At 46.9% G+C, this 15481-nt stretch overlaps 1 protein-coding gene and 1 long non-coding RNA gene across 7 annotated transcripts in view; both read right to left on the minus strand.

Annotated features, from left to right (window-relative positions):
- The window catches only part of LOC125353181, a 21265-nt gene continuing 5784 nt past the window's right edge, over positions 1-15481 (minus strand). The window contains exon 3 of the long non-coding RNA XR_007211285.1: positions 1-201. This is a non-coding gene — a long non-coding RNA (uncharacterized LOC125353181). The remainder of the gene's footprint in view (positions 202-15481) is intronic.
- Positions 1311-15481, minus strand: part of Entpd6 (ectonucleoside triphosphate diphosphohydrolase 6) — a 26886-nt gene continuing 12715 nt past the window's right edge. For 5 of the 6 annotated variants that reach the window (XM_048348688.1, XM_048348685.1, XM_048348684.1 and 2 more), the window contains 11 exons: positions 14915-15058; positions 11876-11951; positions 11218-11253; positions 10280-10368; positions 9343-9422; positions 8527-8591; positions 6540-6641; positions 4875-5012; positions 3236-3292; positions 2733-2845; positions 1311-2506 (listed from right to left, as the gene is read on the minus strand). In XM_048348688.1, the coding sequence (XP_048204645.1) occupies positions 2408-2506; positions 2733-2845; positions 3236-3292; positions 4875-5012; positions 6540-6641; positions 8527-8591; positions 9343-9422; positions 10280-10368; positions 11218-11253; positions 11876-11951; positions 14915-15058 (999 nt within the window). In that variant the 3' untranslated portion in view covers positions 1311-2407. Of the gene's footprint in view, positions 2507-2732; positions 2846-3235; positions 3293-4874; positions 5013-6539; positions 6642-8526; positions 8592-9342; positions 9423-10279; positions 10413-11217; positions 11254-11875; positions 11952-14914; positions 15059-15481 lie in introns of those variants that run through there. The other variant, XM_048348689.1, reaches the window with a different exon arrangement.

Raw genomic sequence — 15481 nt, forward strand, 5'->3', positions numbered from 1 at the left:
CAGGAATTAGATCTATGTATATTAAAACTACTGGACACCAATTTTTCATCTGCTAGATGACAAAGATCGAGCTGTTGGGTCACAATCATGAGGGTGCAGGAAGACATGAACTAGTGGGACTTCAGGAATCTGATAACATCGAGATAATCCACATACAAAGATGTGGGGCTGCAAACAACCTGATGCTATGATGTCTTGTCACTTACTTACACATGGAAATGCTGCCAGCGTCTGCAGATCAGGTGACCTGGGCTGTGATCAGTATGTTTTGCACGTGTGTAGGGGGAGGAGAAGAGGGCACAGACCCTGTATCTGCAGCTATTTTTAAAGAACAAGAGCTTACTTTGTTATCACAAAAGACGCTCAGAACGAAATGACTTGCATAGTTCATTGGGCTCAGAAATATTCCATGACTTATTTGGTGCTCTTTTGGGAAACTTCCAATTGTTTATGCTTTTTCAGAAGTGAGATCACTAACTGGATTGAATCAATTTTCACTTTGCTTATGGAGTTCTTTACATATTTAGGCCACCAGAGATTATGGAAGTAAAGGGGCAGGCAGGGACCTTGCCAGGATAAGTCTGGTGCAGCGTGGAGAGTGGGCTGCTTTCTGATGTTGCTTTTTGTTTTTGGTTTTTAATGCCTTCCTCAGCACTCACTTCTTGGTCCCAAGTGTGAATTTCATTTGGTGGAACATCTTTTCTCATTTTTCTTTCCCAGCTGTATCATGTGTTAGTCTCCAAACCTTTTCCCCAAGGTTTAACTTTGGAGAAATCACTGGCTCATTTTATTCATGCCCTGGATATTATTCATTTACTTCTCCCTGCTCAAGTTGGGGTCACACTGACTGCCTTGCACATGGCAGTAGACTTCTTTTTTCTGAGAGGCCCAGGGGCCAGATATTATCATCTGATCAGTCAGGTCCTCAGACAGGTGTGGGGGCTGGGAGCAGTTGGAGTATGGGTTCACCCACAGTTCTCACTCTGGCATACTGTCTTCTTAGGACTGCACTATAGTAAAGCCAGACCCTTGTTCAACAGGATGACATGGGGACTTGCCACTCACAAGAGGGGGTGACAGATCCAGAACCTTACCTGGCCACACTGTGGGTCATTGTCCCAGGTGTGAAGCTTTTCTCTCAACAAACTTCTGCAGGAGGAGGATCTGGTGAAGTCCCATGGCAGCCTAGGCACTGCTGAGAGCTATTGCCACTGGTTGTCATTCTTTTGGCAGGTTTTTAAATGCTAGTAAACAGGGATCTCTTGGCTGGGGGATGAATACCAGCCATGAATCCAGAGGAAGTAGAGGAGTGAAACCCTTGTAAACCTTTATTATTTGGATTGGAACACAATAGGTTCAGCTTATTCCATGTATTGTACATTCACTGAAGGACGATGAGGGACTCAGGCACCAGGTCCTAAGCCACTTCTGAGCTTCACACACAGCTCCAGCCCAGGGGGGTGCTTGGGGCCTTCCAGCCCCTGCCCCTGGGCCAGATGAGGAGGATGGGCTGTGGCCCGAGACAGCACAAGAGCCACAAAAAAAGTGTGGTTCTGGGATTACGTCTTTGACCTGCCCTGCTAGTCTGCAAATGGCTCACAGTAGCAATACATTCACTGGGACACAGAACTGTGTCCAGAAAAGGGGCTCAGACATAGTTTTATACAGAAGTGCTTGACACCCCCAGGGCAGGCAGCAAGGCCATGAGTGTTCTTACACTGATTACACTCAGCCCTGTTCACACCTGGAGACTCTGCAGTCAGAAACACCTTCCCAGAGAGCTCTGGAAGAGGAGGCTTCTCTGTTCTCTTCCTACTAGCGCTCCCCACACTACCTATGGGTTAGTGGGGAGCAGACCTCTGTATGACTTTACTGTCCACACTAAGATGAATATGCTCAAGTCTGTTGTCCTGGAGATTGCACTTTTCCTTCATGGCTCCCCCAGAGCAGCCAGGCCAGCAAGGGGGAGGTGGAGGTCTGGTCCTGGGGAGGGAACAGCAGGGGCAGGGAGACAAGATCCACATCACAAGGATGCACGAAAAAGCAGCCACAACCCTGCAGACAGAGAGGATGGGGACAGGGGCTGCAGGCCCACCTCAAGGTGCGCCCTTGGCCCTGTCTGGCTCATTGCCTACTTGGAGGCAAGGCAGAGAGAATACCTGGGGCCTCCCAGCCCCTGCCTTTGGGCCAGATGAGGCACAGCAGGGCTACAGTGCATGGGCCAGGCAGCAAGGGTTAGGGGTCCCACCAGGTCTCAGGTAAATCTGTAAGAGGTGCTGCCGCAGGCTGAGAAAGGAGAGTCAGCCAGCATCGTATCTCCTCTAGGATGGAATCACGTCCAGGATGGAGGGGTCCACGGAGATGTGAGCCCAGGAACGCTGGCTGGGGAGAAATTGGGGCTCGGCTGCTAGGAGGATAGACTCTTCTGTCTGTTTAGGGAGTCGATGTAGTGAAAAATGGCCCCCAGAGCCCAGCTGGTCTCCACATTGTCAATTTTCCGAGTCAGCTTGAAAAGACAAAGAAAGAGGTACAGGAGATCATCACACCCACCTGAGATGTGAAAGGCCCCGTGGCATCTGCAGATAAAGGTGGCCTTGTCAGGAAGCTAGAAGGTGCTTTGGGCTGAGTTTTGGAAGCCAGGAATGGGGTAGGGAATGAAACCCCCAAATGGGGTCTGTAGTCCCCTATACCCAACCCCATAGACTCGAGGCATCCAAGAGGCAAGTCCTTACCTTCAGTACTTTGTCCCTGGGGAAACCTAGCTCCTGTAGCAGTGAGCTTATATAGGTGAGGTCCATGCATGCAAAGGGGCTGCTCTGTGGCTGGGTCTCCAGGGTCCGACACACTGGGGGAGAGATGGCTAGTTCTAGATTAATTTCCTCCATGCAGGGAGGGTGGGGTGCAGACCATGGCTCTGCCTACTCCCATCACCCACCCATCTCATGGCTGATTTATTGCCAAGACTGAAACCCCAACTTGGGAAGGTGACAAGCCTAGTGTACCCAGAAGCAGGCTGCAAGCCTGTTCCTCCACTGGGTCTGGATCCCAGTGCACTGTAGGCTGCACACTCACACACGTCTGAGCACCCATCCATTTAACAGAATAGGAACCAAATCCAGGAATTCCAGGGCCAGTGCCTGTCACAGCAACTGTGGGATGTCTATCCCCCAAATGTGATGGTTTCTATTCCTCTACCCTCTCAGTATGTCACCCTAGCCATCAAGGCACCACTCACCATATTTGGCTGCTATGTCAAAGTCTCCAACTACAAGGCTGCCTCCCTTCTCTGCATCTGTGGGAGGAAATACGACACAGTCTGCAGGAGCATCCCAGAGTATGTGAGGCTGCTGAGGCCTGAGGCTGGCACCCAGGGCCCAGACCAGGAGATCCACAGCATGGGGATGTAGTCATGGCTTTTCTTGTAGGACCTCTCCCCTGGCTCCAAGCAGCTATACACACACTTGGTGATTGTGGATTGTTTTTGTTTTATAGTGCTGGGATCAAATCCAAGCCTCATACATGCTAAGCAAGAACTCTATCACAGTCATACTCAAGCCCCTGATTGTGGTATTAAGTGTTTCCAAGGGACACACACAACAGGAAGCCTTAGAGGATCATCTCACCCCAACCTTGCACCAGGACCTCTGGACCCCCACATTGAACAAACACTTAAAGCGAGGAAAAGTTGAAGAGCAGAGAGAAAAGAAATGTTTCCTAGAAGTCCTGGACCCTCTGGAGAAAAAAGAAAAAAAAGACTTCTATAAAAGAGAAAATGAGGAATGAGTGGCTGGTTTTTAGAAGAGTTGGTCAGAGCCTTCTTGGGGCTCTATAGAGGGAGCAGTTCCTGACTTTGGGTATTTGCTACTGTCACCATTAAAGACACTCTGAGTTCTCAACACAAATTGTTCTTTCAGAGCAAACAAAACAAAACAAAATGAAACAAAAAACCCCCAAACTACAGTGAGCAGTCTCAATGGCTCTTCTGAATAGCCCTGCACCTCCTGAGTTAACCACGGGTAAGAACACAGCTTCCTGGTGAGAACAGTGATGGTGAGGGGATATAACCACATGGCTATCCTATACTGGAACTGCCATGTAAGCTAATTACCCCAAGCTGCTCTGTTGGCAAAGCCTCAAGGACAACCATGGCACAGACAACCAAGGTGAGGGGTCCCACAGAGCCAGCCCAAAGGTGGGTCCCCAGCAGACTTCCGTGGTGGGCCTTGGCAGGGCAATGTCCACAGCCCCGGTATGGTCAGGAAAGCACTGATAGGTGTCCTCACTATATATAGCTCAGAGGCCTAGGCCAAGGTGTCATCCGCACTCATCCCCTCCGGGGGACAGAACAGTTAGTACAGACACTGTGTACCCCTCAAGTCACAGGGAGCTGGAAAAGTGACATCATCTGCTTCTTCTGGCAGGCTTTTAGCTAATGTACTAACTAGCATTATTATTCTCACCCCAACAATTTTCTGACTTTCTCTATTTCATTAAGAAAATTTGTGTCTCCAGACACTGATGTAACTGCAACTTCCATGTGGCCACCCCATGCGGCCTCAGCAAGGCTCAGCAAACTCCAACAGCTTGCTCTGTCTTCTCTTCTCTCTGAGTGGAGAGGATGAGCCAGAGAGAGACCATGGCTGTGAGCCAGAGCTGCAGGAGTCAGGCTAGAACCTGCTGCGGGGCTGAAGAGTGGAACAATATGAGTTAGGACAGGGAAACTGTTCACTTAGCTAAATGTCTCAAGGAGCTAAAAGGTACAAAATGAGGCTTAGCAGTTTGTTTGGATGATAGCCTCTTCATGGGTTCTATGGCTGTTTCTATACCTCAAGGTGACAATTCATTGCCAATAGCCCAGGAAGGCCCAGCCTTACCTATGAGGCCCACACTGGCGGCAAGGTCATAATAGTAAGAGAAAGCATAGAAGTCCACACGCTCCACCTCTTGGGTCCTGTGCACTTTATTTTGAAGGATCTCTGACACTCTGCGGGCACATAGCTCGTGGAGGCTTGCTGCAGGAAAAGCACAGAGTCAGCAACGTGGTCAGTGAGAGAGTCACTTGGTCCATCCAGTCCCCCATGACTTAAGACCCTGACCTGGATGGCAGAGTGGAGGGCAGAGTGAGGTAGGACACAAACCCTCAGACCCAACCCCAAGTTGGGGAATTGCTTGTGGCACATAACACCTACATTCTTTAGGATCCAGGGCACTGCCAGGTCCAAAGGCCCAGAGCACCCTGGGGCCAGAGAGTGCCCAGCCCCTAGCTCTGAGGGGGAAGCCATGGCTCACTGACACCAGGAAGTCTCCCACTGGACCTTGTGTTGCTGTCCTCACCCAATCCTTTGCTGCTGCTCCCTGTATTTAACCTTTCCAGCCCACATTGAGCTTCACCTCCCTTCCAGGTCAACAGCGGGCCTACACCCTCTCTATGTCACAGACTAGGAAACAGGCCTGTGGGTACCTCACACAAGCTCACAAAGCTAGATGAAGGACAATGGCAAAACAAAAACCCAAAGTCAGTGGTCTCTAGAGATCAACTTCTGTGGGTGTCCACTGGGCAACCTCAATGACCCATACCTCACTGTGGCTTCAACTTACCTTCCTATCCTCAACATTCCCCATGGTATAGAGGCATGCTTTGCCCTTCAGAACTCATTTCCTCACACCACCCTTCATCAGAAAGGTCCTACTACCTCATCCATTAAACACACACTGTGCCCTAAGGTCTTTGTATGTGCTGCTTCTTTGGCTTGGAGATCTGCTGTCTTAGAAGGGGACAACTTGTTGGCCTTTCACATTTTGTCTCAAAGTCTGTCTATCCTGATAAACACTGCAGTCTCCTCTTGGCACTCATCTCTGCCTATTTTATTTTTCTTCAAAGCACTAGTTCCTATATTTCTACTGCCTGGCTCTTCCCACTGGACCCAGCTGTACTGGGCCCTGGTCTGTGCCCTGTCCCTGTGGCAAGGCCTGGCCCTTAGTATGTGCACAGGGGTCAACTAAACCAGACAGACCGGCACAGTTACCAAGGGCAGACACACCTTATGCAAGTGGGAACCTGCCAGGGAGCAGTATTTCAATATTTGTCTTAAAAGAAACCCAAGGGTCTGGAGTAACCAAGACCATGAGAACACTAGGTCCCAGTCCTAGGGTGGCAGGCACTACATGGCCTGAACAGGCAAGAAGCAGTAGCCTCCATGTCTCTATGCACAAAAGTGGCCAGGCACAGGGTTTCTGGGCCAAGAGCCCAGATAAAAGCATTCCTCGTCAGTGCCTAAGGTCTGTTTCATTGTGGGCATGACAGGGAGTTGGGGGCCATCTGGAGAGAAGGGCTTGGTGACAGACAAAGAAAACTTGTACAGAGAGACTCTGGGAGGGAGGCAGCAAGTCTTGACTCTGATAGTGACTTGTACTGCCAAGCCCCAGCAGGGTTCATGCTGCCTGCATTTGCAGGGCCAGAGATATTTGGAAAAGGCACAGGGAGCAGCAGGCTGCCATCAGCCCTCATAGGCCCCTGCAGAACAACACAATCACCATACCTGCCTGCTGTCCTGAAATTCTGTATGTGACTTCAGCATGCTCCCACTCTCCTTTGAACCCAGGAGGCAAACAAGGGCTGACCAACTCTTTCCCCTCTTTTGCTGAAATAGAGATAAAGATGAGAGAAAGAGGAAAAACGCTGCATACTGCTGTTAGATGGGATTTGAGGAGCTGGGAAAGAAGTTGAGGCAGAGAATGCTATCGGCTCTAATAAGAGTAAGGGAGCTGCCAGGGGACCTGCCTCCTGGGTACAGCACAGATCCATTATGCAGTGGCCCCAGTGACTGCTGGAAACACAACTACACAATCCCCATAGCTCCTATCTCCATACATGAGGGCCACAACAACTTTACAGGAGGCTGTCATAACCCATCTCTACAGATGATAGGTAGATTGGTGGCAAGGCCAGGCACAAATACATCCAGACACCACCATGCCCATTTACCCTGTAGCACAAATGACAGGCCCACAACTAGCAAAGGAAGCTGGTGAAAGGAAGCTGGTGGTTGATGTCCAAGGTGATGTCTACACTGTCACCCTGCAAACCCTGGTTCTCCCAGGAGAGGGCCTTGTTCCCTTCTCTGGATTCTGGCTGGGTAGTAGAAAGTCATGGGAACTGACTCTCTCCTCAGAGGGCAATCTTTGCAATCCTCCTTCCTTGGAGCACTGGCTGCCATGTAAGCAGCCCATGCTACTTTTCTGGGGGTGAGACCATGTGGAGAGTACTGTGCACAGTTCCAGCATTAGTCACCCCTCCCATAGACACAGGAGATCTGAGACCCTAGTAAAGTTACTGCCCAGGCAAACACCGCTGAATCCTAAGATCTGATAATAAAATAACTGCCCTTGCTTTTCATTTTTGTAGCTTTTTGGTGCTGGTGAGAGAATGCAGGGACTCCTGCATGTTAGAGAAGTGTTGTGTCACTAGGTCCCACCCTAGCCGTTTACCACTGTGTCCTGGGGTGGCAGAGTTAGGCACTGCAGAGGCAAGTCCTTTCTGATACTGCATTGAGTGGAGAAGAAGATGGAAGAGTCTACGCTGAGACTTTATATTAATGATCCAGGTGCAAAGGATGCCTGACTTCCAATTAGCCATATAATATCTATTCCTGGCTCTGTATGGAGGGCTGCAGGAGTTTTTGAGATGGAAACATATATTTGGTTCACAATAAAGGAGAAAGAACTATGAAGATACACATAGAATTTGAAAGATTGTGAAAATTCTACTTGAACAACCAAGCCTTTGAAGGGTGATGGGCAACTAGAGCAGGCAACACACATGGGTCTATGTGGAGAATATGGAGGGCACATGTCTGGACTCCATCAGGAAAGACATGCCAACACCAGCCTCATTTTAAGGCTCCTGAGATGAGCTGCAGTGATCTTCTGAAAGTACAGATTTGACATCCAGGGAATGAGGTTACTTGGGAGGAAGGGAGGTAAATGGGAAGATGGAGGTCACTGGTGGCATGTCCTTGAGGGGACAGTAGGAAATCTGACCCCTTCCTATCTTTATTTCCATTCTAGATGCCATGAGATGAGCAATTTCCTCTGCCACATGGTCTCAACATGACATTCTGCTTTACTATAGGCCAAAAGGGGACACAACCAACTGACATGGACTGAAACTCTGAAACCATGAACTTTTCCTTCTTATAAGTTGTTTACCTCAGGTATCTGGCACAGTGATAGAAGGCTAAAACACAAGTTTACTCCAATGTAGGTGACAACTGTACCAGGTTATTTGGTTCCCTTAGATTGTGCTGCAGAAATAACTTCACTTGTGTCTTTTTTTTTTTTTAAAGACAGTGCAATGGTAAAACACATCTTCCCAATAGGGTGCCCCTGACAAAATGTAGGGCCTATCCCTTCCAGACCAGCAATAGTCCCACACCTTGGCTGAGGGAACAAGCAGAGGGGTGGGAGAGGTGCTTTCCATTCCCACTGAGGGTGAGGACACAACCTTGAGCAGTGCTTTCCACTCACCAGGCTTCCCCTCCACGCCGCCCAAGATCGCCAGCCGCGCTGACATCAGTCCTAGCCCCAGGTAGCTGTGAAGGTAACACCGGAAAGTTTGGTGCACACATGGACCTGCCTGGTCCAATCATGAATGGAAAAGGCAGAATTTGGGAGCAAAACAGTTATGAGCTATCTTTCTTCTTTTAGAAGCTTCTCACAACATTTAGTAATTCAACACATGAGGGCTTATTGAGCTCACTGGAGAGCTGTGGAAATTGCAGTGAATGAGACAGTAAATAAAGTACAAGAATCAACTGCAGGTACTACATGGTTCACAAAGTTCCTGCACAGTCCCTGGGTTCCTCTAAGATTTTGTGAGCCTCCTCCTAGGGAGAACAGAGTGAGCACAAAAGAAGAATGTAATTTTACTATAAATAATTTTTTTTTGCCAATCCTGGGGCTTGAACTCAGGGCCTAGGCACTAGCCCTGAGCTTCTTTTGCTCAAGGCTAGCACTCTACCACTTGAGCCACAGCACCACTTCCAGCTTTTTCTGTTTATATGGAACCCAGGGCTTCATGCATGCTAGGCAAGCACTCTATCACTAAGCCACATTCCCAGACCTATAAATATTTTTTTTAAAGGAGGGATGGAGGAACAGGGAGGAGAGGATCTAGAAGAGAAAGGCTGCCATGAACTCACAGCACAAAGCTTCTAAGACTGATGATTATGTTGGGATCTGGTCTTCCTGAGAGGCAGGAGTGGGAAGCACACCATGAGCAGTGAAAGGCCAGTGGAGCTGCCAGCATGGATGGTTAGCCTTCCTTACCCCTGCAAAACCCACCTGTAGGAATAGAGCTTGTAGGTCCTGTTAAACATCTGCAGCGCTGTCAGGTGGCCTGATGGGGAGGTCTGAAGGGTGCTCTGGAAGGAACATGAGGGTTACTATGTTTCCTGTGGTTCTTTCCAAAAGACTGTTCCCTCCTCCCTCAAGTCATTTGGTCAAACGGGGACATTTATATGGAGTTAACTGAGCTTTTCATGAAATCTACTGCTGTGACACAATAGGGAACAAATAATGAAAAAATCATCCAGAATGTTTCCCCTTTTGAATAGTTATTTCTATTTATTCTTTAACAGTACTGAGGATATTGAACTCAGGGCCTCATGTATGCTCAGCAAGTGCTCTATCATTGATGCACATTCTTAGACCTTTATATTTCATGACAGGCATTCAAGTTGCCTAGGCTGACCTTGAACTTGAAATTCTCCTGCCTCAGGTTCTGAAGCACTGGGATTATAGCTTCCTTTTACCCACTGTGACTAATAGGGACTAAACAGACAAATAGTATATCCATTAAGTTTCCATTGAGAACAGAACAATAATAAGAGAGTGGGTGGGTAAAGAAAGCTATTTAAGATAGCAGATGGTCTTAACTACAAGTCTTTTTGTGTCTATTAGAACTATTGTATTGAGAAGGGTTGACTAGAGACTTCATAAGAATATGAAGATCTTTGTACCTTCCCTAGAACTCCACAGGGGATAGGAAACACCTATTTCATATTTTCTGATCCAGAGGTTTTTGTTATCCCATTACAGAATGAACTTCCATTTTGTTTTTATTTTCTAGTCAGAAGCTTTATCTGTGAGAGGTTCAGGTAGAGTGTGCCTTCTGTCAGCCACGGGGCCTGCCCTGAGCAGCTGTAGCTCTCTAGTGAAGATGATGTAGTGCATACAAGAAAGCCCCTGTCCTGCTCCCCGAGGCAGGCAGGCTGATTACCTCGACCCGTGGAAGGAAGGTGATCTGAGTGGATCCTCCGCCCAAATCCAGCATGCCCACACTGCTCCTTCCTGGAGTTTTCAAACTGCCTAGATCACAGCGAGTAAAGACACAGCACTGTCGTATTAGGAAGCTGCCAAGAATAGTAGGGAGATCATGGGAGGTCAAAAGCCAGGCCCTTTAGTGGAAAGTAAAACAAGATAGGGAAGTAACTGAAACTATCTTAAAAAAAAATAACCAACTGTCTAAAGGTATGCTATGCTTTAAAGGGCAAGATCAGTGGCTCTACTGGCTGTCTGATGTGAATAATGACAGGGCAGGATTATACTGACTGCCAGAGAGTTCCTGCAGTTGCTGGGAAGGCAGGCCTCACCATGCAGGAGACAGAGAATTCTTCGACATGCTGACACTGGCCACAGGACCCCCTACTTTGGTTCTGTCTCTGCTCTGCTTTCCAGCGGTATCTAAGGTGGAGATTCCTGACCTCTTAAAGGGTGAATCCTGTCAGGAAACCTTCACCTATACACCAGACAACTGCCTTGGGAATAATCTATGACAATATCTCCTTGCTGTATGTTTCAACAACAGACATTTCTAGTAAGATATGATTAGCATTCACATCACACTGTATATTTGGAGGCCACACTGGTCTCTTTCATTGCCTTTCTCACAAACTAATGAGAGGGCAGGACCCCTGGGGGATGCTTGGCAGGTGTTAGGCAGATGCTGGCAATGCTAGGAGAAAGGCACTCCATGTACATATATACCTGTAAACTAGATGAATATCCAGCTACCCAACATCCACAGCCTACCTCTGCACCAGCAGCACTGAAAGCCAGGGGTTATGGAAACGAGGGCCCTGTGCTCCAGAAAGCCCTGTCAGGCCTCTTTCCCGGGGACTGTGAACAACTAGCCTTTCCCATCAAATGGACACGCACCTGTTAGGAAATTGACGGTGATCCAGGCCGAGACACCTACAATAGAGAAGTACAGGCAGCATTTCAGTCAGTGGCAACTGTTAATATAACACCCAGAACCATTACTAGTTCCAGATTCCAGGGGCCCTACAAGCGGAACCCAAACTCTTGGCCTTCAGACTACTCAAAGAAGAGCACTGTGCATAAATAAATACAGGGACATCTGGCAGATTATTCAAGAAGATTCCACATTAAAACCTAGAATGCTCTGCCAAATGCCATGTTTCCCTCTGGTGCTTCACCAGCAGCTTCCTCAGGAAATGAGCCCAGTGTTTCCTCCACCCCCAAACAAATTCACTCTTAAGGCAGGAGCCCCATGAGGAACCTTTAGTGTCTATTGTAGAATAAGAATTGCAACTGCAATGTCCTAAACATGGCAGCAACTGGAATTCTGCATGTTTTTAGAGACTTCATTTGTGCTAGGTTTAGAGTTGGTCAAAGTTAAGAATATACCTCTCCAAACTAGCCCCCCAATACTCTTCTTGGATACTTAAATTACAACATCAATTATTCTTCACCCTTGTAGTTGACTAAAGAGAGAGCTCCCAGGCCCAGAATTCCCAACAGCATTGTATCACTGTGAAATAGCAGTGTCCAGTTGCACTGTTGCTCACTCTACCTTCGTCTGTTCCGTTCATGATGGAGACACAGTCATCTCCTACCAGGAAAGGTGATGCTTTAAACACCTCTTTCACCTGGATGTAAAAAGAGACATTTTTTTTTCTTGGGCTTGGCCACGTGGCTACTGTATATGTTCTTGATACATTGTATATTGTATATATGTCTACCTGACCTAGAGAAGGGAAAGAAAAACAGGGCGTAAGATATCACAAGAAATGTACACACTGCCCTACTATGTAACTGTACCCTTTTTGCACAACACCTTGTCAAAAAAAATTGTGTTCAGTTAATAAATAAATTAAATTTTTTTAAAAAAGAGACATTTTTTAGTGGAGTATTGTGGTGTACACTTGTAACCCCAGCATGCAGAAGACAGAGGCAGAGGCAGGAGATCTCAAGTCTGAGGCTAGCATGAACTATGCATCAGTTTCCAAACAAACAACTCCCCCCCCCCACCCCAACAACAGCAACAAAAACAAAACCAAGAAGAGAGTAAGGTCTGGGGTTTCTAGGTGCATCATGTGTCCAGCAGGCAGTAGCAGAACACTGAAGGCTCTGCTGTGTTCTAAGGCAATGCTTGCATTTTGCTCTAAGCTTCTTCAACTTTCTGTGAGGGTTTCCTCAGCTAATCTCCTCTGGGCTGGCTGAAGTACATGTTACCCTTGAGACCCTGTCTTAGGTTGTTCTGTGCTGGAAAATCTCTGGAGGAAAGGATGGTTAGGCTGGTTTAGCCTGCCTAGCTTTGGGAAATGACCTCAAGTGAAAAGCCCTACAAGGGGAACTCAAACTTGAGGATCATTTGTGTAGCCTGGTGGACACTACTCAGGGACACATCTGGGCAGAGGGAAAGTGGAGACCGTGAACAATTGGGCATGTCCCTCTGTCTGTTTTCCAGTAAGTTTCAGGACACAGAAGTTTTGGTGTATCTGTCCACAAAAACCTTCCTCATATCCTACGATTCTAATCTGAAGGACCACCATCTCACAGCTAAATATTTTAAGAACAGTAGAGAGGTAGGGAGACCCTGTGCTTACAGCTCTTTCCTAACCTCAGTGGGTAGGAAGACTTATTCCTAGCCCTAGTGCAGAGTGTTGAGTAGCTGGGGAAACATAAGCCCTGAGAAGCTTAAGAGTAGGGAGGAGGCTAAAGGACCCCTTGAGCATCACATCTGAGCATCAGACCAACAGCAGGACTTAGGTGCCAATCAGAGTAAGCAAAGCAAATTGGGCTGAGGTGTTAGGTACTGAATTCCCACGGCCTACATCAAATTCCTCGGTGATGATTGGCATCAATGGCTCATACCTGTAGTCCTAGCTACTCAGGAGGCTGAGATCTGAGGATCACAGTTAGAAGAAAGCCGATGCAACAAAGCCCATGAGACTCTTATCTCCAATTAGCCACCCAAAAAAGCTAGAGGTGGAGCTGTAACTCAAGTGGTACAGTGCTAGCCTTGAGCCAAAAAGCTCAGAAACAGCACCGAGGCCCTGAGTTCAAATCTCAGAACTAGCACCAAAAAAAAAAAAATCTAGGTGGCAAGTCAGGATTCAATAAAGTTACCTACACACCCATGTTCACTGAATCACTATTCACTATATCCAAGTTATAGATTCAGTCCAGATGCCCTACAACCAACGAATGGATTATGAAAATGTGATATAACCAGGCATTGGTGGCTCATGCCTGTAATTACTTAGGAGGCTGAGGATCAGAGAATCAGAGAATTACAGTAGGAAGCTAGCCTGGGCAGTAAAGTCCATGAGATTCTTATCTCCAATTAACTATAAAAAGCCAGAAGTGGAGCTGTAGCTCAAGTGGTAGAGCCTTGTGCACAAAAGCTCTCAGGGACAATGCCCCAGGCCCTGAGTTCAAGCCCCAGGACCAGTAAACACGTAAACACAAACACATACACACACAATGGAATTTTATTCACCTATTAGGAAGAATAATATTCTGTCATAGGTAGGGAAATGGCTAGACCTGGGAAAAATCATATTGAATGAAGTAAGCCAGGCCCAGGGAGACAGAGGAGGCATATATGGATATTATTTCTATACTTTGATTTCTCTTATACGTGGACATTAAACCCAAAATATAAACATATATGAGAACATATTCATTGAACTCAATGGAGCTTTCACTGAGAGTAGGTTAGGCAAATATCATCCTCTAAATATTAAAATGGTTCAGGTTAACTTTGGTGAACTCTTACACGAACACTTAGTTCGAGGAGCTAAGAAAGCTAGACTATCAGTGGTTACCCTTTTCATAAGAACAGTTCTGAAACTTTTTTTTTTGGGGGGGGGAGCAGTCGTGGGGCTCGTAACTCAGGGCCTGAGCACTGTCCTTGGCTTCTTTCTGCTCAAGGCTGGCACTCTACCGCTTGAGCCACAGCGCCACTTCTGGCTTTTTCTATATATGTGGTACTGAAGAATCGAACCCAGGGCTTTATGTATGCGAGGCAAGCACTCTCACTAGGCCATATTCCCAGCCCTCTAAAACGCTTTAAACACAGCCATTCTGCTGATTTAGAAACCAGTAAATATCAGCTTCTAAATCCCAAACAAGGGGCTGGTCTCCCAGCCATTACACAGCAGTTGGGAGATTTAAGGCTGTTTTCTAGAATGAATCTATGTGCTATGCTTTTGAAGGAAATCCCCCCACCTAGGCACTTTTGTAATATATATATATATATATATATATATATTCATATATATGTATATGTGTGTATCCTCTTTTTCACTTCAAATAGGTGTAAAAGGGGTTTTAGTTTAACATGTCTACATATGTGTACAAATGCATCTTGATCCCAGTCACTCCTATCATTCTCCTCCCCATTTATTCCAACCCTACTTAGCTCCTCAAGATTCCTAGTTCCATTTTCACATATATGCATTGACTATTATGGTTGTATTCACCCATCATTCCTCTTCCCATTTGTCCACCTCCCTCCTCCTAGCCCCCATGGCCCTCCCCCTGGCAGAAGTAGTGTTTTTAGCTACCATTAGCCACTCTCAGAGGAGGATATGGCCAAGTTCACCTTTTGTAGTAACTTCTGAGCCTTTTCTCCTGGTAACAGGCGCAAACCAGCTGTGGCCTTGAGGACCAAAGGGGTGGCCTTCCAGTAGTCAAATGGGATGTCTTGCTTAGCAACATCCAGCAGCTCCTGGATCCCCTGTGTGCTCTGTGGATATAGTAAAAACAAAGCTCACCAAGTCACAGTTACCTTGGCCCTTTTGGATTTATTGCGAGCATAGTATTTTCCTAATTTTCAGTCAGCAGGAGACAGGGATTCAAATGGTACTGCCAGCATGTGGAGACACAGGGATCAGAAGAACATGGAGAAAGGACCTTAATGTGGATTGTAGCAGAATAAGGGCAGATCAGAAGTTATGAAGCTACCTTTCTGTACATCAGTTTGATAATAAAAATTTGAAAAAAATAAAATAAAATAACAACAAAAAAAGAAGTTATGAAGTTGAGCCTGCCCTTTACAGTAATTTCTGAGCCTTCTGAGGAATAGCAATGTCTATCCTGTCATTATCCTTTACTGGGCAACCTTCTGATTTCAAAAATCTTCAGTCCATTCTAAAGATATCTAGTTTAA

Source organism: Perognathus longimembris, chromosome 6 (assembly GCF_023159225.1).
Source record: "Perognathus longimembris pacificus isolate PPM17 chromosome 6, ASM2315922v1, whole genome shotgun sequence".
NCBI classification, from domain to species: Eukaryota; Metazoa; Chordata; class Mammalia; order Rodentia; family Heteromyidae; genus Perognathus; species Perognathus longimembris.